The following is a 22,154-nucleotide window of genomic DNA, read 5'->3' on the forward strand; positions in this document are numbered from 1 at the left end:
AAATTGGTGGCTAAATCTGTTGTTAAATTTCATTCAGCGGTCGATTTTAGCGACCAAAGTCGCTAATAGCTACCGATTCAACGACTGATAACTTTTTTCCAGAACTAAAATAAAATTGGTCGTTATTTTTAACTTAACGACCGAATTAAAAACCAACATAGAAATAGGCTAAAAAAATAGTTGGTCGCTATTGCTCGCTAAGTAGGTGGTTGTTAAATCGGTTGCTAAGTGTTAAGATAGTGACGGATTTAGTGACCAACTATAAAATGCTAGTTTTAAAGTAGTTAGTCGCTAAATCGGTTACTATTTTATGATTTAGCGACCAAATTAAAAATTGACATAAAAAATAAATTGAGAAAATAGTTGGTTACTGGTTAGCGATCGAAATATTAGTTTTCATTTAGCGACTAAATACCCCGACGACCGATTTAGCGACCAATATTGTTTGGTATGAGTTTGATAGCCTTGATTGAAAATCGATTACTAAATCGGTCACTATGCTGATAATTTTTTATAATAAACAGATTGTTCATCTACATAAAAGGACTAATGACATGAGAATTTTAAAAACTTTTGGAAACTTTTATGTTTTTTGGTAAATAACAATAGAGATCTATTTGTCTAATTATTTATTAAGATATGACACAGAAATTAATATGTCTAATAAAATAAAAGATTAAAAACTAATGTAATGATTAAAATTTGTTGCAAATTAAATTATTCGATTAATTTTTTTAAAAAAACTTATTTAGTATATTACTCTAATATTAATCTTAGATCTTTAGCCGTTTAGATTTTTAGCCTGTTGTAATAAGAACTTTAATTTTAAGTTGTTAAAATCTTATATCAGAACGAAATCCTCCAGATATCATATATGTCCCTTACTCCCTTTGATCTCCAAAAATCCTGTCTTCATCATCATCGCCACCAGAAGAAAGAATCGAATCAGAATTTAGGAACAAACAGTGAATTGCAGTTTTCATCACTCTCTCTTCTGTACTGTTCCTTTCTCCATTCAGAGAGTTCTTTAATTAAGAAAGTAAAAAAATAAATAAATAAATAGGGGGAGCCAGAAAAAGCAAACACAAGAATTATTACACAGTACTCGCTTTGCTTGCTTCACTCTCTTTCTCTCACTTCCTATACTTTGCTTTTTAGCTATAATAAATAAATGTATTTATATTTATTATTATAATAACAAAACAAAAACACCTCCACTCAATATTTTTTTCTTTTTCTTTTTTTTTATTTTGAATTATATATATGTATATCTAGTTGAATAGTAACGAAAAGGGTCTTTAATAGTTCAGTTTCTCCGAACTTTTTAACACCAAAGTTTGCAACATTTCAGAAAATTTCTCAGCTCATTTTTTTTTAATTTGCTTTCTTTCTTTCTTTCTTTCTTCCCTGCTTTTGCGGCCTCCATAGCAGTCTCTTTGCTCTGCCAATTTTCTGTGCCAATTGGTGGCGGCATTTATTGTTACCTAAGATTTTTTTCATCACAACGTACAAGGGTAAGTGTCAGATTCTCATCAAAGCTTTCAAGATTTTGATTTTGGTTTCCCTTGCATTTAAAGCTTCTTTCTTTCTTTCCCTCTATGAATGAGGGAAACAAAATTCTTAGTCCTTAGTCCTCATCATCAATATTACCCTCCATCACCACTTTGCAGTGTACTATAATCTTCAATTCTCAACCAAAAAAAATAAAAAATTATTTTTCATTTTATTATGTTTCTAACACTGGTACAAAGAGAAAGTGTACAACATTATTAGTATCTGAGTTTTCTTTCTTCCTCTTCAAGCTTTTGAAGAAAGAGACATATCAAGCTAAGGTTTGTGGATTGTGTTATGTTATTGTTCAAAACATTTGTAAAGACTAAAGAGTACTACTAACTAAATAACTATGCCACTTTTTCTTATTTTTTATTTTTTTAAAATATTCTTCTTCTTTTTTCTGTTTCCTTCTCTATTCCCCACATCTCTTTCTTTTGGATTTGTGTGGGGAAGAACTTAAAGTTTTAATCTTTTTTATTTGTTCTTTTATGGGAATTCTTCAAAAGAATTTTTTTCCTTCCAGATATCTGGATCTGGGGTCTTTCATTTTCTGGGGCTGCGTTTTTATTGGAATATATATTATATCATCAATTTTTTTTGTCTTATTTTCTGTCCTTTTATGTGTGTATTTTCAGATCCACCAAGAAGGAATTTTGGACACAACACTCTTTTTCTTTCTTTTCCTTTTTCTTTGTGGATAAGAAAGGACAATGTTGTCTCAGAAACAAGCAGAGGAAGCAATAGTAGCCACCACCAACAGCTTCAACGAAACAGAACATGAAGGTGGTGGTGGTGGTGGTGGTGGTGGTGTCAATGGTGGAACAACAAGGGAAGGTGAAGAGAGAGAACAAGATCACTCTATGTTCAGTGTTAAGAGCTTCCTTTGGCATGGTGGTTCTGTTTGGGATGCATGGTTCAGCTGTGCTTCAAATCAAGTAAATAAATTTTTATAAACTATATAAAAAAAAAAAGATTCCAACTCCAATTATGTGAAATCAATCGCTTTTTGTTCAAAGTCCACTTTAACTTATCAAAGTTACTTTTTAAGAGTTATATTCCAAAAAAAAATGCTTAAAATATTTTTCATAATCATTTAATTAATTTAAGGTGTGGAGGTGGAAAATAATATCTTTATGTTAATAGTATAAAATATACTAGGAATACTAGTGTTAGTTACATAGTTGAGAAATAATATATTGAAGTTAATTTTTTTAATATTATTAAAATTATTTTTTATTATAGGTGGCTCAAGTGCTATTGACTCTGCCATATTCTTTCTCTCAATTGGGAATGCTCTCTGGGATTTTGCTTCAAATATTTTATGGCATAGTTGGAAGTTGGACTGCATATCTAATTAGTGTACTCTATGTTGAGTATAGAACCAGAAAAGAAAAGGAAAATGTTAGCTTCAAGAACCATGTCATTCAGGTACTTAATTAATTAGTTTCTAATTTTTTATTAGAAACTCTAATCACTAAAATTAAATGAAGGATTAAAAAAAATTATATATTGTCATGGAATTTCAGTGGTTTGAAGTGCTTGATGGGTTATTGGGTCCATATTGGAAAGCAGCGGGTTTAGCCTTCAATTGTACTTTCCTCCTCTTTGGATCTGTGATACAGCTTATAGCATGTGCAAGGTGAGCCTTTTCTTTTTATACACATGGTTTTTATTTTTTATTTTTGAGTTTTTTTTTTTTTTAATTCGATATGGTTAGTTGGTTCTAATTGATGCAAATTGAAACAGTAACATATACTACATAAATGACAAATTGGACAAGCGAACTTGGACTTACATATTTGGAGCTTGTTGTGCAACCACCGTGTTCATACCTTCATTCCACAATTATCGTATATGGTCATTTCTGGGTCTTGGAATGACTACTTACACAGCTTGGTACTTAGCCATAGCAGCACTCATTCATGGCCAGGTAAAAATTCATTATTCAAAGATATATATGGAAATAGATCAAATTTTTAGAATTCTTTTATTTGTATGGTTATTGAAATAGTAGTGATAAAAGTCAATGGTAACGACTTATGGGATAAAATTCTCATATTCTACACTACCAAAAAAATATTTTATTTTAATAAAAACAATAAAAATAACTGCTAATATATTTACTAACAATTAGATATTAATTGTCTTATATTTTGTCATTAAAATATTTTAACAATAATTATACAGTTGCTTATAAAAATCACTTTAATAGTAGCAAAAAGTATATAATTATCGTTATAATATATAATAATATGATAAATATATATTTGTGACAAAAATATAAGTTAAATAAGATATATAATTACTGTAACAAAAAATTTACTGCCAAAAGTAATTTTTGATGTCATGCTATTATTTTCTTTGATGACAAAATTAACATTTTGTGATGATATGATATGATATGATGTTGTTTCATGTTACTCGAAATAATGATGGTGTTTCATAAAAACAAAACACAGGCAGAAAATGTGACGCACTCAGGTCCAACAAAGCTAGTGCTTTACTTCACCGGAGCCACTAACATACTATACACGTTTGGTGGACATGCTGTTACTGTGTAAGAACATAATAACTATATTCATTTCTTCTTCATCATCATCATTCATCTATCTATCTATCTTCTTTCATATTTCTTCCATTTTTTTCAACATGCCTTCTCTTTGCAGCTTTTTGCCGGCCATCTTCAAAGCCAAAATTCATGTAAATAAATAAATAAATAATTTTTTTATTTAAAGAAAAAACAAAATTTTTAATCTTAAATAGATATTTAATAATATATTGTTGCATTAGAAAGATTTAAATATATTTAGGATAAACTATTTGAATAAATGGATTTACTAGATTATGACTTTTGAAAATATTTTTTACCTTTTTCTTAAATCTTTTATAATTTGGATAAGTTGTAAGTTACTAACCTTGATAAATTTTATTTGAAAGAATAACTTCAATATCATGTTATTTGAAGGGATAAAAAGTACATTTTAAATGACCAAAATATTATTTAATATTTGTGGAACTTTATTTCTTGGATCTTATAGATATGCTTGTGTTACTACTAACTACTTCTCTGACTGTTGATAGCTAAGTCTTGGAATATATTTCAACTTTAAATATAAAAACGTGGGATTTTTTTACCTACAAAATAACTACTTTTCAATAAAATTAAGCTAGTTTTTTGAAAAAAGTTTTCTTAAATTTAAAGTAATTAAAATTTTAATTTTAATATTTTTCAGTAAATAAAACAAACGCATTTCTCAATCCAAAATTTACATTTTACCCTGCTAATAAATATGCTTTTGTACCAAACCGAACCTACCTAGTACCTAGTCTAGGCTTCTAGCCTAATCTCATGAACATGTTATTTTGGTCAAACGAAAACAAAATTCCCAAAACTCCAAGACGCACAATACAAACACCCAATTTTAGAAAGAAAAATTTTGGAGATTAATAATTTTTAGTAGTTTTTGTTATTATTTAATTAATATAAATCTTAAATTATTTTTAATAAGTAATTTCATTAATTTATATGTAAAAAATTTTAAAAAATATATATACAAATTATATTGATTTATATATGTAAATTTTAATAAATATATAGATATAAATTATATATTTTTATGTATAAAATTTTTATAAATATGGATATAAATAACTTTCAATTAATTATTAACTAAAAATAATATTTTTTTAAAAAAAATTTATGTCTTTTTTATTTTTTTAATTAATGTGATTATTAATGTTGGTAATAATTGTGAGAAAAACAACACTGTTGCAGAGAGATTATGCATGCCATGTGGAAGCCTCAAAAGTTCAAGTATATATACTTGTTGGCCACTCTCTACGTTTACACACTAACGCTTCCTTCTGCTGCCGCCGTTTATTGGGCGTTTGGTGATCAGCTTCTTAACCATTCTAATGCTTTCTCTTTGCTCCCCAAAAACCGTTTCCGTGACGCCGCCGTTATCCTTATGCTCATCCACCAGGTATGCATATTACTTATAATTATTCATTTATTTTAAAATAAGGAGATTGGTTAAATAAAAAATCTAATTATTAATATAAAATATTATAAGATTATAATAGTAATTAAAATTTCAGTTTTTGTGTTTACTTTTTTCATTTTTTCAGTTTAGAGAAACCTTTTCCACTCATTATTAGTGTTCACTTTACTTTTCTTTTCTTATTCATTCCACTTTTCTTTGCTTAAAAAGAAGTCAAAAAGTCACATCTTCTCATTTGGGGTGCGGTATTGTTTAGTTTAGAGAAATTCACAAATGAAAAACACTAATGAGTACATGAATATGGGACAACTAATTAACGCTAACTTTTGAGCTGGGTTTATGTTCATGTATGTTTAAGATAAACTCATGAAAGACTACGTGAAATTAGTGTATTTTATGTTATAATTTTTTTTCAACTCTTTTATTCTTATTAAGTTTAACACATCTTATTTATGTCTAAATTCCCTTGGTACATTACTTAATTAGTATTTCGTGTATATTCGAATAGTTTGACTATTTTCTACTTGTTTACGTACATATTGCAAACTCTATTTTTTTTCTACAGAAGTATATTTTTGTTTTGGATTTACATTTTAAATTATATTTTTACTTAAATTATGTTTACAGTTAAAATGTTCAACGAAGTTTATAAAAAAAATCGTGTTCATTCAAAAATGATACCAGACTAGCAACAAGCACTACTTTTGAATTTAATTTCAATGCATTCTCAAGGTAAATTTTATACGTGTATTCAATTATATGATATTATATTAATAAAAATAATTACTTTTAATGTTGATAATATAAATAATTATCAAAAAAATAAATATAATTATACAACTATAAAAAATATTTTATATTTTTTAATACATCAAAATTAAATTATTTTTTTCAACTAAAACAAGTACACTGAATTGCTAACTGCCCTTGCAATAAGTTTTTAATTTGTAATCATTTAGTTTAAAGTGCTGATGCGCTTGGAAAGCATAAATAAATATTTTAGTATATGCATACATGAGACACCTAAGCTATAATTATTTGAATGTATATATATATATACTTGAAATCAGTAAGATTATGATAATGTGAATGTGTTTTGTGCATCAAGTCAAACCTTTCATCTTCTCGATTAGAATGCAAAGACGGCGTGAAATCTGACATGAACACATTATTTTTTCCGTATAGATCCGTTATATATGTTTTTTAGCTACCCACACAATATGGAACTCGTTACTCAGCCTGTACTTGTTTATGCTACAGAAAAATTGTCCAGGGTTTCAGAAATCGATATTTTATTAGTTTTAGTCATTATTTATATATATATTTTATAATAAAAATAAAAAATATTAATATTTTAATAATTTTAGTCACTAATTTTAATATAAAAAAAGTCTTAAGACTTAAGACTTAACATTGTAGTCAATATTAAACATAAAAAGATCCAAAACTGTTAAAAGTAAAAATATCTGAAACTTATTTAAAAAAATATTTAAAATTTAAATTTAATAAAAGTTTATTTTTAATTGACTTACTGAATTTAATTGATAATTTGTTATGGAGTTGGTTGAAATTATTAATATTGGTTATCTAACGTTGCTCTTTTAATAAACCTCATATGATAAGTGTATAATGATAATGAATGAATGAATGAAACACATGCATCGTTACTGATAGATGTTATTAGTAGGAAGAATTTTGCATGAATGAATTAGTTGAATAAATATAAATGATTGAATTTAATTTTGATACACAGTTCATAACGTTCGGATTCGCGTGCACGCCGCTGTATTTCGTGTGGGAGAAGGTGATCGGAATGCACGACACAAGGAGCATATGTCTAAGGGCACTAGCGAGGCTGCCAGTGGTTATACCGATATGGTTCTTGGCAATAATCTTCCCATTTTTTGGGCCCATAAACTCAGCTGTTGGGGCACTGCTTGTTAGCTTCACTGTCTACATCATCCCCTCCTTAGCTCATATGCTTACTTACAGAAAAGCCTCCGCCAGACAGGTAAATTTTTCATTGACCCTACCACCATCACTCCCAATCTATCTACCATATTCTATGTGTTTTAATTTGTGGGTTCATTGTCACAAATATGTAATCTTGCTCAACCTCTTTCAAAATTGCCTTCACGAGTCTCGGTTTTATTGTGTGCCCTCCATCAAAATAGATCATTTTTTCTACTCTTGCAGTTGTCTTCCTTTAACGATTTTTAATTATCAACTTTGCCTTTGAAAAGTGAACATTTGAATGAAAATGTTTAGAATTGTCTTTGAATAAAAATACAAATTCAATTATTAACACATATCATGTAATTGATTTAACTGAATAAGATATTTTTGATTGAGTCGATTATCTTACATACGTTAATATTTATCTTATATTTTCACATTAAGACAATTTTAAATATTTTTATGTGAAGTTTTATTAATGTGAAAACTTTTCTCTTTTTCTTTGGTCTTTATTTTATTTATCATTATTATTTTTTGATATAAAAAATTTATCAAAAAAGAGAATCGTAATATTTGATTTTTGCTTATTTTCAATGATAAGTTTTACTTGACTAATTTAGTTTGGTCATGATGATTTTTTATTTTTTGATACTAAGATAGAGTTAATCTAGTGATATATACTGTAGAACGGGGGGAATATATATGGAATTTAATGATTGATTAATTTAATTTCTTTGGTGAAATTTAGGGTATAGATTTCTATCTTCACTTGTCAAAGATTTAGAAAAAATCAGTAAAATTTTATAACAAAACCTCTTCGTACGCAATAAGAGTATCAAACATCACTCTTCTTAAGATAAGGTTCTGCTAAAAGAGTTTAGTTGTCTAAAACTTTTCAACTTTTTTTAGATGCATGTTTTTACTTTTTAGGGATAAATCTGAGAAATTAATAAAGTAGCCCATAACAAACTATATCTCAGAATTTCTTGAATGTGAGCATTTAAGAGGTGGATATATGGAAATAAATATTGAAAGAAGAATTTTAGGGTGGTAGAGGGTCATTTTCGTTTAGTTATTTGGTACAGTTATGTTGTTGTACTATTATATGAATCTGCTTAGCTGTTGTTAGTTGTTGACTGATCTCTTTCCCCCCAATAATTCATATTCGTAGATCTGTACGGTGCTGGTGGAGTGTGACTTATGATCGCAATTTTCTCACCTTATTTATTTATTCATTCATGTTTCTGATTCTATGGTTGATTAAATTTCTTTTGCAAAACAAGTCAAAAACTTTAATAGGCCGAAAACTACTTTAATTTAATTTCTAGAGTTTTGCCTAGACTATAGAGTATAGACTAGACCACAAGCTTGAGATTCCAAAATAGAAAACTAAACATAATGTAGGTGATATAACATATTTTGAAAAAGACATTTATTATTCTCTCCCACCTTTGCTAAATGAAAAAATAAATAAATTTAGGGGATGATAAAAATTTATTTTAAAATAGTTTAAAATGATCTTATTCATTAATTATCATTGAAATAATTAAATAATATTAAATATAATAAATATATAATATCACATGAATAAATTATGAATATTAAATTTAAATTTTTTTAAGTCATTGTCTGTCTATTATTATTGAAATGAAAATACTGGTGAGTATATATACGGTATATGCAATATTATGTTATACTTTCTACTTAAATTGAATCTCTAATTTTATTTAATAAGGACTAGCTTAGGCAAACCCCACATGTGATGGTACATTATTATTAGTAGGGACCTTCTGAGTTGATCTGAGTTTTAACCCAATAATACTGTTTGACAATCTTATCAAATCTCCCAATTTGGCATCATTGATCATTTCCCTTTTCTCGGATTTTTCCGAGTAATGCAATAGTATTGTAGGGACACCCCCATACCAAAAAAAAAAAGATGTAAATCTAAAAATTAATTTTTTGTTACAGAATGCTGCAGAGAAGCCCCCTTTCTTCATGCCAAGTTGGACAGCAATGTATGTATTCAATGCATTCATTGTGGTGTGGATATTTGTGGTTGGGTTTGGGTTTGGAGGATGGGCCAGCATGACCAACTTTATTAGGCAAATTGACACATTTGGACTCTTTGCCAAGTGCTATCAATGCAAGCCCCCGTTGCCACCGCCGCATCCTGCGGCCGTCGCACCACCGCCTCTTCACCGTCATCACTAGACACCGAGCTGACTCACTCGTCTCTACCATTGCTACTAAGTATATTATTAGAGTTCAGCTACAATCACATTTTCCTTTCAATACTTTTGTATCATATATGGGGATAGTGGTAAATACTTCCCCCACTTTTTTATTTGATGTGTGCTAGCTGGCTTTTTATTTTTTTCTTTTTTTGGTCATTTTAATTGTTATATAGTTTTTTTTTCTCTTTTACTACTTTTAAGATAAGTTGATTAAAAATAGTGTGCCAAATGTTTATGATTCCTTTGCTATAAATGCATAGGCTAATTAAATTGATCAGATACATGTATGATTTGGTATCTTTTTTCCTTTTTTTTCTTTTTAATCTGTTTACATTATGGTTGGATGAGATACTATAAGATTTTCTGTTTGCCATTGTTCTCATGTGCTAGTAGATTGCAATCTAATTATTAACTTCCATGTCTCCCGAATATGGCAACATCAAAAAATCAATTTGCAATTTGTGGTCTTAAAGGCATTATTGTTTTTTCTTTTGTTTAATACTCCACTTCGAGATTTTTTATTCCTCAAATAAATATCTATTTGTGATCTTAAAAAATTTGAACACTAACAAAATTAACTATAAAAAAATTAAATTAATATTATACCCAAAAAAAAAAAATTAGTTCGACAAAAATGTTCAATAATTAAATTTAGAATAAACTCCATTAAAATTATTCTCAAATTCTCATATCACCCTTTTTATCATTTTTTTTCTACCTTACAACCTTTTCTATCACTATTATCCAACTTTCACACTTCTTGCCATATGACTGACCACTAGGAGTTAGGTTAGACTAATTATTTATGAGAACTCTAATTCAAGTCGCGAAATAAATTTTTATAATTATAAATATACTTAATAAAAGTATAAATTATAATCTATAATTTTTATGAAATATAAAAGTCATATTTCAATTTAAAATAAGATATTTAAAATTTAAAACAATAATACAAGTATTGTAATATCAATAATATAAAATTATAATTAAATAGTTAATGTTAGTCAAAAATATTATATTTCGAAAAGATGTTGAATTCGAGATTTAGTAAGCTTATATTTTAAGATAATATCAAAAAGGTTTATGATAGGGAATATAAAGCAAGAATTAGTCGAGGCATTGTGTCGAGGATGCTGGCTAATATGTTCGAATTGAAGGTTCAAGAGTCAAAGTTTATTTTCAGTGGTTATTTATGCTAGGCAAAAGAAGTGGGAACAGTTGTTTAAAGACTAAAGAACGTGGAAGTTACATCTCAATCTGATTGGTTGAAGATACTTATAAATATGATAAGATTCGAAAGAATTTGGGTTGGAACTTTACTTCAGAAAATACTCGCGCACACTTACATCCCAGAGACTTATTGAGTTTGCTTCGAGTCAATTTTCTGTAGCCTTCTTTCCATCTGTTTTACATTTTTATTTTCATTTTCTGTAAACTTTACTTTCTTCGCAAATTTACTTTTCGAGCAACATTTAATTTTCTTGTTTAATTTTACTTTTCAGCACTTTGTTTTTGAATTCAAAGTCCTTTGATCTTATCAAAGATAATTTATTACTTTCATTTAAAATCAATGCAATTTATTTCAAGTTTAGTCAATTTATTTTTGAAATTGCTTTGTCTTTCAGATTTTCTTTTAATTTTCATTCAATCGAAAGGTCATTTGATGCGCTTTTAAGAAAACTGGTACTCACAAAGAGGAGTAGGTTTTGCTCCCAAACTACTAGATATCAAACCATCATCGATTTGCTAAAAAAATCGACAAAATAATTGACACGCCTGGGCGTAATAGATGCCCACGTGGTAACACATTACAAACTCAACCCCCAGTAACCACTGGTTGGCCTTCTTATGGCCTTTCTCCAGGTTATACACCACCAATAGGTGGTTTAGCTCCTCCAATTCGTTTTGGAGGAACAGTTGGGGTGAATAATGTTCAACTTCCACAATAACATCCTAAGCATTCTCGAGATTATAATATAGGTTCTACATCGAATGCTTCTAATTCGATGATAGTATTTCGACAACATGTAGAAGAGAATCATCATGATTTGGTTAATTTGTTAACCTAGCAAATGACTACCATCTTGAATCCCATGATGGCAAATCATGAGACAAAGTTTGAGCGTTTGGCTAGACAAGTTGAGCGGATTGCTCGAATTGTCGATTATGATGTGGGAGATAGGCAACGCATGGAAGAAAATCATGAGGGCATTGAAAATGTGTTTAAAAATGAGAATGATAATGTACTCATGGGTAGGGAAAATCTTCAAATAATTCAGTGGGGCCAAAATGCTGATTATGTGTTGGCTCGATTATGTGCCAATCAAATTGGTGAGCGCTATCAAGTCACAAGGATAGTTGAGGATGTGCTTAATGGGGTTGGATTCAATGTGGATTTTATGAATCGACCCTATTTTGTTTCTGCTTTTTCTGTTGTTGTTCAAATGGCAGAAGTGCCTAGAGGAGTAAAGAATCCTAAGATAATTACAAAATTCGCTGGAGAAGTTGGCAAATCAACTACTGAACATATTGCCCGATATTTATTTGAAATCAGAAATCTGGCTAATGACGAGAATTTAAAAATGAAGTTCTTTTCTTCTTCGTTAACGAAGAATGCATTTACTTAGTTTTTAAATCTTAGGCCTAATTTGATGACGACTTGGACATAGTTAGAAAGTGCTTTCCGTACCAAGTTTTATAGAGAGGAGTTAAATGTAGCAGTTACCGATTTAATGGCTTTGAAATGCAATGATGGAGAATCAATTGATGATTACATGATTCGTTTCAAAAATGCTTGAAGTCGATGCTATGTGTCTTTGAGAGTGAAGTAGTAAAGATAGCAATTATGGGGTTAGGATTCTATATGCCCCGGCAGTTGCTTAATGTGCATATTCCTTGATACAAGAAGCAATCATGGAAGGGCGATTGAAATTTGATAATGAAAAGAAAGAGATGAAGGTTGATTCTGATCTGTTTGATGCCGGGGCCAATTTTACTTAACCATACTTTGGCGTGAATATGGTTGGCTTTTCTTATGATTTTGACATTGCTTTGGGAGGTTTTGAGTCTCATGTTCGAGCGGTTTATCTTGGAGTAGGTGATGGACTGTTAGAGTTCCTAATGCAGCAAAAATTGAATGATCGGGAGATATCTTTGTGTACTCGATGTAATGCAGTCTTCGACAGCAATCTTCGAAAATGAAAGAATGAAGAAATAATTGACCCACAAAGAAAAACATGTTAGACAAAGGCAACCAAGTCGAAGGATAGAGGGACAAAGTTCTAGTGGCCCTTGAAGAAGTCTTGCTGCACCTTTGAGCCATTCACAGGCTTTAGGTGTTCAATGGATACGAAATTGCTAAGAACTTCATAATAAGGATGCCCAATACAGGCGTAATCCACAATAGGGACATCGAGGTCCACCTCATGGTCGCTATGCTTATTTTTGAGGTAGGGCAAGAGAATATCAAAGAGAAAAAGGTAGGCGTCAGGCTCTAAGGGCATCTCAGAGTGAGAGAGTCAAGGGGGCAACTCCTTCTCTTCATTCAAGAGTGGTATTCCCTGCTGATGGGGAAACATATTCAAAGAAAATTCCATCCCCTATAAAACTGGATAAGGGCAAGGCTGTGATAGAGGCCCAGAGGTTACTAAAGAGAAAGATGCTTAGCTGGATGAGGAGGTTTTTGAAGAAGGTGATGATGAAATGGTGAGCACCATTTCGATAATTCCAGCTGAATATCTAGGAGAGTAAGAGGGAAATTCTGGTGAAGATTATGATGTAGAAGACGAGGAGGTTTTCTTATTTATTCGATATGAGGATGAACTAGGCTACTTTTAGAGGCCTAACAAAAAAACAAAAATCTCATCTACTTCCCTTACATATCACAGCTTCTATAGGTGGAATCAAGGTGAATAAGGTGTTAATTGATGGAGGAGCAGCAATTAGTTTGTTGCCTGAGAGGATGTTAATGAAAGTAGAGAAACATCCGAATGATTTAATCCCTACTAATATTTCTATGACTGACTATTAGTAGAGTGTCCACTCCTGCAAAAGGGTTGGTAACTCTTGGGGTGCAAGTTGGGTCTTCTGATTGGAACACTATTTTCGTGGTGATTTTATCGAAAGCAAGTTATAACGCATTGCTAGGTGGTGATTGGATACATGGTGTTGGAGTAGTTCCATCGACTGTGCATCAAAGTGTCCTTTTGTGGACGGATGAAGGAAAGCCTGAAGTCATCAAAGCTGATTCTAGTTTATATGTTAAGCAAATGCATGTCGATTTCAGGATATATAGTGCTAAACTGAAGCCTTTGAACGCCGACAGGGTGCTCACTTCCTACAATTGTGAAGGTTATTTTCTGACTTCAGAGGGTTTAAGTGTGAAGCTTCACTATCTGCAGCTTGATGCTCCTCCGACTGGTTGGGATTGCCCTGCATAGGCGGTAGTTTGAAGACATTTTCCCATGGCTGATGATAAAGATGTCTCAAATTACCTTGTAACTCTAAGTAATTATTTAAGTAATTTCTCTTCTGTTAAAAATAAGAGTGGTTCATCTAATGAAGTCGAATCAAGTAGGAATTTAATTTCAACTTTTTCGGTTTGTAATGCAAATTCGATTCCTTTAATTGAATTTAATCATGGTTTAAGTTCCTGTTTTTCTTCTGATAGTATTATCAATCAAACTACTATTGATATAGCATATACTCATTGTACTAAAAAAGATTCAATTGTCAATTTTGTTGATAATAAAGTTTGTTTCATTTCAAATGAGCTTGTTGATTTATCATTTGATTGCATTTATGATTTGGAGCCATTGGGTTTTGAAAAATATTCAGTAGAAGACGATGATGTCGAAAAAGATTTTGAGTCATAAGATCCTCTTGAAGAAATTAATTTGGGATCTGATGTTAATGTTCGACTTATTTATGTTTGTAAGAATCTTGATGAACTGTTTCGAACGAATTTGTTAAGTCTTTTACTTGAATATTAAGATTGTTTTACTTGGGAATATCACGAGATGGTCTCGACCGTTATCTTGTAGAACATCGATTGGCATTGAAACTATTTGCTCGACCAGTAAAGCAAACACCTCGAAAATTCACTCCTGAAATCAAACAAAAGATTAAAGAAGAGATGGAACGTTTGATTAATGCAAAATTTATTTGGACTATACATTTTGTGGAGTGAGTATCGAATATTGTTCCAGTAATGAAAAATAATGGAAAGTTGCGAGTATATATTGATTTTCGAGATTTAAACAATGTTACACCAAAGGATGAATACTTCATGCCTATCGCAGGCATGTTAATTGATTTTCCAGTAGGTAATGAGATTTTGAGTTTTGTGGATGGCTATTCAGGATATAACCAGATTTTCATTACAGAAGATGATGTGTCAAAAACTGCTTTTCGAATCCCTGGGGCAATGGGAACATATAAATGGGTGGTGATGCCATTCGGTTTAAAAAATACTGGTGCAACATATCAAAAATGAATACCATTTTCCATAAATTTATTGGAAAGTTTATATCGATGATGTTATGATTAATTCGAATTCGGTGGATCAACATCTTGATCATTTATGGCAAGCATTTAGGACAATGGGAAAAAAAGGGTTAAAGATGAATCCCTTAAAATGTGCATTTGGTGTGTCTGTAGAAAAATTTTTAGAATTTGTTGTTCATAAAAAAATGATTGCCATTGATAAAAACAAAGCTAATGCAATCTTATATTTGTCTCCCCCTAAATAAAAAAAGAAAGTACAGTCTTTCTTGGAAAAAGTGAATTAGCTTCGACGGTTTATATCAAACCTTTTTAGATGAACTCGAATATTTGCACCTTTGGTGAAATTAAAGGATGAAACACAGTATGAGTGGATGGTAGAACATCAAAAAGCTTTCGAATCAATCAAGGCTTATTTATCAACAACACCAGTGATGACAATTGTTCGTCCTCACAAGCCTTTAAAATTGTATATCGCTGCAACTATGAATACTATTGGATGTATGTTGGCCCAAGATAATGAGAAAGGACATGAGTAGGCTATTTATTATTTTAGTAGGGTGTTAACCAACATAGAGACGAGGTATTCTCCTATTGAGAAATTGTGTTTGTCTCTTTATTAAGCCTGCATAGTAAAAGATGGTTGTTGTTGTAAACGCATGAACAGTGAAATAGTAAGTAAAGAAAGCAAAGAAATAGATCTGGAGTAAAACAATGACGACAAAACAGTTAAGGCCTCAGAGATGTTTACTTTTCCAGATTAAAACATCTTACCAACTATTTTAACAATGAGTGATTCATTCTATGACAAACCATAAGTGATTAAAACCTAATCTCTTAGCGAATTAATCTCCTCTAATCTTACTAAAACGCCACAGACAAAGTCAATTAATTTAGATCAGAGGGTGAAGTTCAGAAAACTAGTTTAGCGCCACAAAAACCTCAATTACCCAAAGTTAATTGGATTTTATGTGACATATCTAATTATCTCAGGTAAATTGCAGTTTAGGAGGAGTGTTTTCAAGCTGTAGCTCAAGCGAGATAGCTCTCTCGAGAATTACAAGAACTCATGTAGAATAAGGGGTCATTCTCTCGTTCCACCCAAGATTCATAAGATTAAGAATGAAAATAATACCTTAGAATTGAATTAAACATTAATTAAAATAGAAAAGTAATAATCCTAATCCATAGGAATAAACAGAGCTCCTAACCTTAACCAAGAGGTTTAGTTGCTTATGACTTTACAAAACAGGTTTCTGAAAAGTATGGAAGAAGATTTCTTCTTCAACCTAAATGATCTCCTCCTTAACTACTAAATGCTACACATAAAGAATATTATTTTAAATTAAAAATTATAAAGATAAAATAAGATAAGCCTAAGAAGTGCTAAATCCACTTTGGAGGCCCAATAGCATGTGAAATGGACAGCAAGCTTGGCGTTCAATGCCCAAAAGGGAGTAGCGCCTCTGCCTTCATGCCCCCTTGCTGATGTTGAACGCCAAGTTGGGAGATCAGTGCCAAAGGAGGAGCTGATAGCTTTTTCGTTCCTTACTCCAGACTTCTCCAAACTGCTCCGAATTTCACCTAAAATCATAAAAATACAAGAAAAACTTAAAGTAGCATCCAAAGGTGAATTTTGCACTAAAATATAATAAAATTTAATAAAATCTAACTAAAAATAATATAAAAAACAACTAAAAAAAGGGTATAAGATGCTCACGCATCAGGGATGATAATTTAAATTAGTCCTCGTGAGCATATCCACCCTCGCTTCCCCGAACCTTCTTCTCCAATCAGTATTTGCCAACACCCTATCCAATCTTTTAAACACACGATCTAATCCCTCCCATTTAGGTTTCCATCAAGTGAATCGTGACCTGACATATCCCAAATCAATGAGGCCACAAACATTCATCCAATCTTTAAGTTTTCTACATGCCTTTGTATTAGTTCTACTCCCTCTTTTTTTTTTGACGGACAGGAAATTTCATTGAAGTCTCCACAAGCATCCGTTCCTTTTCCATCCTATGAGCTATAGACTTTAAAGTTTTCCAAAGACTTCTTCTATTTTGTTCATGAGGATTGGCATAGACAGCAGTAAGAAACTAGCTATTTTTTTTAAGGATACTAACAACCATCTGTACATATTGACTTTGCAAGATTATCACATTTACTTTTAAATTTGGATCTTTCCATAAAATCCAAATTTCCTTGCTAAAGCCATTTGCTTCTTCTATATGATAATAATCAAACCCGCATCTATTAATAGCGTTTCTAGCTTGTTCGCCAATGCATCTAGTTTCTAGAAGAATGATAATATTAGGTCTGTAAATTCTATAAATTTTTTTTAAATGAACGAGAGAAAACCTGACTTGCTGCAACTCTACAATTCCAAGAGAACACTATCATGGTAAACAAAATAAAGACAAAGCACTGTCAAAATCAAGCTTACCGCTCCAGCTGCATATCCTCCCTTTCTAGGGAGATATTCCTTTCATTGTCCTCAAAGCTAGGTTAAAAGATCCTTTCTTGGCCTTGTTCTCCATCTTCACTGTCCATCATATCACATTTTAACGCTTCCTCTTCATATTGTAACATTGCCTCCATCATGACATCATTATCAATAGAATGCATATCAGGCGATTTCAGTTTCTTTGTTCCTGCCAAATCTTCCTCCATAAGCACCATTTCAGGCATCATTGTTCTAACCAACTCAGATCCTTGTGATTTAGTCACATTTATTTGATTCTGGTAGTTTTTTGAATTTTCTGAGTGGTCTCTAGTTCAAATCTATTTACTGTTATTGGTGATCTCAGGTATTTGGTTCTGGTAAGGTTTTGTTAGGAGCGGATGAAATTGAGCTATTGTTTGGTCATTTTTGAGATGGCATGGTTAGCATTTGGGTTATCATTATTGAGCTCTAAGATAGACTCAGTAGGTTTCTTGTTAATGTTGCTTCTTGAATTATTTTTCTGGTTTTTGGGTTGACCTTTGGATCCTAAAATGGGTTTAGAGGGTGAATTTTATGGTTGGTTTTGGTTCTGGGTCTTGTTTGTCTTATTCACACATATTTCTTCTAAAAGGAGTAGTTTATTCCTTCTTGATTGGTGACGATAATATTGGGATTCTCTACCTCCAGTACAGCTAATCTTGTACTAGACACATTCTACTTGTCCTTTTTGCTTCCTCCTCTACTAACTATGTCCTTCACTTCACTACTCATTCCACCATCAGTTCTTTACTGTTTTTGCTACGCGTTGGTCTTTAGACCACCATTCAAAGGCCAAAAGAGTCACAAGGCTCTTCTATTATTTTTTTACCCTTATCTTACTTTGGAATACCATTATTACCCTCATCATTCTTCCTCTGCCTAGCCACCTCAGTTTGCTCATTCTTATTTTCACCTAGAGCTGATTCCTGCACCGTATCTCTAGACTCTAGTCACCTTTTCTAATGAACTTCTCTGATTGTAATTTTCCTTCTCATGTCCTACCATTCCACAAGAGAATCAAATATTGTAGAGATCTTCATACTCTACAAGATACTTAACACCATTGATGGCATATTGAGACATCAATGATGCTGTTAAATCCAACTCTACACATAATTTAGCAAATTTTTCTCTACACTTATCTGCTGTATTTGAATCCACCTTTAGTGTTCTTCTCACTATGGTTTCTATTTTTCTAAGAGTATCTTTTTCATAATATTCAATGGCTAGGTTAGATAATCTAATCCAAGCTACCATTGTATTAATGGTACCTTTCATGGAGTTGAAGTTGGACTTCCAAATTCGAATGAAAAGATAATGATAAAAAATTCTCCAAGGACCACCTGCTAAAGCAAAGTCTAAATTCTCTTGAAAAAAAAATTTCACCAAAAAAAATAATTTTTTAAATCTATCACCTCAATATTCCCTTGCTTTTTCCACATGACTTCTAATCTTCTAATCAACACAGAGAGTGAGATTTTTCTTCCCATAAGCTTTATTATCAAGATATTCCACCATGGGTGTCTCAATTTCTTTATAACAGCTTCATTAATCACAAAATTACAGATGCCATTAACTTTTTCAACTTTAATTTCAAAGCCTCTATTTTCTTCCTGCTGTCTTTCTCCCTCTACTATTTCATTGTTTTCATCACCATCCTGTTCATCACTCTTAGACTGAAAAGCTATAATTTTCGGTGGTTTTAGATACTATACGAGATAAAAAAAATGTCGGTTTTATATATCACATTTGTCACTTTAGAAAATCTTATCTATTAATAAGGGAAATCGGGTCACGCTCTAAATTTGTATCACAAGCAATAACCCAGATTCTTGGGCCTAGTCTTCTTTTTGGACAATGACTTATTCTTAAATATAGGAAACATATACCAAAAACATATAGGAAACCTTTCGCCTAGCGCTTGGTGCGTTTAGAAGCGAGGAAGACTTCATGAAGGGAACAGGCCTCGCCAAATATTGAAAAGGGTAAAACAATTTGTTACTGTGGACTCCAACGTAACTACGAAAAGAATTTGATAGAGAAACACCGTTACGGCACAGCAAGTTCCTCTGGAAACGTGGGGCACAGTTCTACTTCTACCTTGTTTTATAGCTCAACTCTCATAGTTTTGTATGGGAAGTAACTACCCACTCGAGCGAGATGAATAATATGTCTGCATGACGGTGAGAATAAGCAGCGCAATAGCTGCCACAACTCCTATGAATTTCCACAAGTTAGGGATGTGGTCACGGATCGAAACACGGTATAAAGTTCGCGAAAAGAACATGATATCTTCCAAAACTCGCCAACAATGGTGCCAAGTGATTGTGGCGAATCCATGGAACACTTGTGTGACTTGTTTCGCTTTGTGTTGGTTTAGCCTTACACACATCTCACTGTAACTCGAATCCATGTGCTCAGCTCCCTTATAAATCGTCCGAAACATTGTCAACAATTCTTCCTTGCTCATCTTTGATTCATTGATTATCACTCCCTTTTTCTCGAGCCATTTAATGTCATGCTTACAACAAATCAAACCTCGGAAGAACAAGGCATATGAAGTGTTCTTGCATCTTATCCAAATCCTGCTCTGCTCCCAAGCAATCAAATTTCGCCACCTCACTTCCGTAGTTTCCTTAATATGCAAGGGCGGAATCTCCAGTACCGTCTCTTCTTTATTGAATTTTATGTCAAAGTCAAACATGTCAACAAATTTATTACCGTTACCTGTATTGCCGTTTCTTCTACCGGCTGGAATAATTGATATTCCGGCAGCTAGAAGCCTCGTAGCGCATCTTTTTAGCTCTTTGCATGCTGGTCTTACTCCCTTTTGGATTTGACGGCCCTGTTCAACGGTGGAAGAGTGCATCAAGTGAAGTATATGCGCCGTGCCGGAGTCGTTGTGCGGTGGATAACCGAAGGTTCTGCGAACTAAATTCGCTACTCGATGATCACCTTTTATTTCGCTGCCATCGCGGTACACCTTTCTGTATAGCTTCTTGAGAACCACGAACGGGATTTGATTCTCCATCATTGCGATATCGTTCAGTACAGAAACCACCTTCTTTTCTGTCGCCAAGAATGGATCCTCTGAATACTTTCTATCCCTCTCCTCCGGCCGCAAATTCAAGTAATCGTCGAGGCGGAGGAGAAACTCCAAAAGGAAGCATCCATCCACCATCATTATCTTGGATATCTCGTGGGCTCCGAGTTCCAAGTCTCCACCGTAGCATGCACAAATGACTGATTCCAAATTGAGAATGTCGCTGCCACAGAATCTTAGTCTTGAACCTAAAGAAACGCTTTCTTGGGAGCTTCCTTTGCGTTCAAGAAATTCTTTGAGGTAACGCCATTTGGGTTCTTCCATGAGGACCAGTTGCCTGGTTGCTCCCCTATGCAATGGCCCCACGGAAACGAGTTTCGGAACGTATGCTTCCCTTTTCGGTTCTCGAAGCTCATCTGGTATTCGACATATGCTGCATGCCTGAACCTCTCCTTGATCTAAAGAACCCACCATGAATTCAATTGGAACCATCCAATCGTTGCTTCCCATCTTATTATTTTCTTGTGCTTTGGACTCTGCTTCGGCCTCGGGTATATATTTTTGAAGTATAATTGTAAGAAAGAAAGAGGTGAAATGAAATTACCAAGAAAGAGCACAACCACAAGTGTTCTTTTATTTTCGGATCTTTATTTCAACTTGGATTGAAAATATTAGGAGAGCTAACACTTATGACTTATGAGGCACCCCTAACGACGGTTCCATGTGATTTCGTGGAAGGTACACATATAGTGGGCACTGGGCAGTAAAATATGAAATAAATCATCACCTGAAATTGTACAACAGAGTTAGAACGCAGTAATCCTCAAGTTGTCTTGATCTTCTTTTTCTAGTATAATAGTTCTCGGGTGACACGGTTTATATTTATAGGAAAAGTTTAGGTTCTAGCAATTTTTGTGTTTTGTAGTGATCACTTAATTATTAAAAGAAAAATTAGTAATTTTTTATTATTGGATGTAATTTCACATCATTAAAAACATTATTGATAACCAATTAATGGTTACAAAATACAAAAATTATTAACCCTCTAACACTTTTCTTTACGAAAATAGATAAAATATAGTATTATTATATATAAAGTTTTTTAGGATGATTTTAAAAATTACACAAATCTCAATTTTTAAAACTCTTTGTAATCCAGATATGACCAATTATATATTGGTGATTTCTTCCAAATTCATGACAATTTTATGGGTGATTTATTCTTGCTTAGGTGTCACTATCATAGCCATTGATTAAAATTTTTTTTTAAAGTTCATCAATTAATTCATTAAATATTTTCACACTACATTGTATTCTATATTATTTACATTATACTACATAACATATATGTACTCTAAAAAATTTTTTAA

At 32.0% G+C, this 22,154-nt stretch overlaps 3 protein-coding genes across 4 annotated transcripts; 2 read left to right on the plus strand and 1 right to left on the minus strand.

Moving 5' to 3' along the window:
- Positions 1-1,309: 1,309 nt before the first annotated feature.
- On the plus strand, positions 1,310-10,022 carry LOC107475182 (auxin transporter-like protein 2). Of its 2 annotated transcripts, none has more exons than XM_016094801.3 (9): positions 1,310-1,514; positions 2,190-2,489; positions 2,797-2,982; positions 3,081-3,193; positions 3,301-3,484; positions 4,014-4,111; positions 5,330-5,537; positions 7,309-7,566; positions 9,483-10,022. In XM_016094801.3, the coding sequence occupies exons 2-9, from the start codon at positions 2,265-2,267 to the stop codon at positions 9,723-9,725; spliced, it is 1,515 nt and encodes a 504-aa protein (XP_015950287.1). In that variant the 5' UTR covers positions 1,310-1,514; positions 2,190-2,264; the 3' UTR covers positions 9,726-10,022. The 2 variants fall into 2 exon arrangements, with proteins under 2 accessions (XP_015950287.1, XP_015950288.1); XM_016094802.3 differs by lacking the exon at positions 1,310-1,514 and adding an exon at positions 1,696-1,832.
- Positions 10,023-11,820: 1,798 nt separating this feature from the next.
- LOC107475246 (uncharacterized) lies at positions 11,821-12,375 on the plus strand. The gene has a single exon (XM_016094878.1). It carries the CDS (start codon positions 11,821-11,823, stop codon positions 12,373-12,375), a length of 555 nt encoding a protein of 184 aa, XP_015950364.1.
- A 7,509-nt stretch (positions 12,376-19,884) lies between these two features.
- On the minus strand, positions 19,885-21,294 carry LOC107475245 (UPF0481 protein At3g47200-like). Its single transcript, XM_016094877.3, has one exon. It carries the CDS (start codon positions 21,292-21,294, stop codon positions 19,885-19,887), a length of 1,410 nt encoding a protein of 469 aa, XP_015950363.3.
- Between the last annotated feature and the right edge of the window lie 860 nt (positions 21,295-22,154).

The sequence above is a fragment of the Arachis duranensis genome, chromosome 2 (genome assembly GCF_000817695.3).
Source record: "Arachis duranensis cultivar V14167 chromosome 2, aradu.V14167.gnm2.J7QH, whole genome shotgun sequence".
NCBI lineage: Eukaryota > Viridiplantae > Streptophyta > Magnoliopsida > Fabales > Fabaceae > Arachis > Arachis duranensis.

What these genes read in the sequence shown, in the direction of transcription:
- LOC107475182 (XM_016094801.3), top strand. Translation starts at nt 2,265, where the DNA reads ATGTTGTCTCAGAAACAAGCAGAGGAAGCAATAGTAGCCACCACCAAC. An exon ending in TCAGCTGTGCTTCAAATCAA is followed by an intron (nt 2,490 to 2,796) that starts GTAAATAAATTT and finishes TTTTTATTATAG; the next exon opens with GTGGCTCAAGTGCTATTGAC. An exon ending in CAGCACTCATTCATGGCCAG is followed by an intron (nt 3,485 to 4,013) that starts GTAAAAATTCAT and finishes AACAAAACACAG; the next exon opens with GCAGAAAATGTGACGCACTC.
- LOC107475246 (XM_016094878.1), top strand. Translation starts at nt 11,821, where the DNA reads ATGACTACCATCTTGAATCCCATGATGGCAAATCATGAGACAAAGTTT.
- LOC107475245 (XM_016094877.3), bottom strand. Translation starts at nt 21,294, where the DNA reads ATGGGAAGCAACGATTGGATGGTTCCAATTGAATTCATGGTGGGTTCT.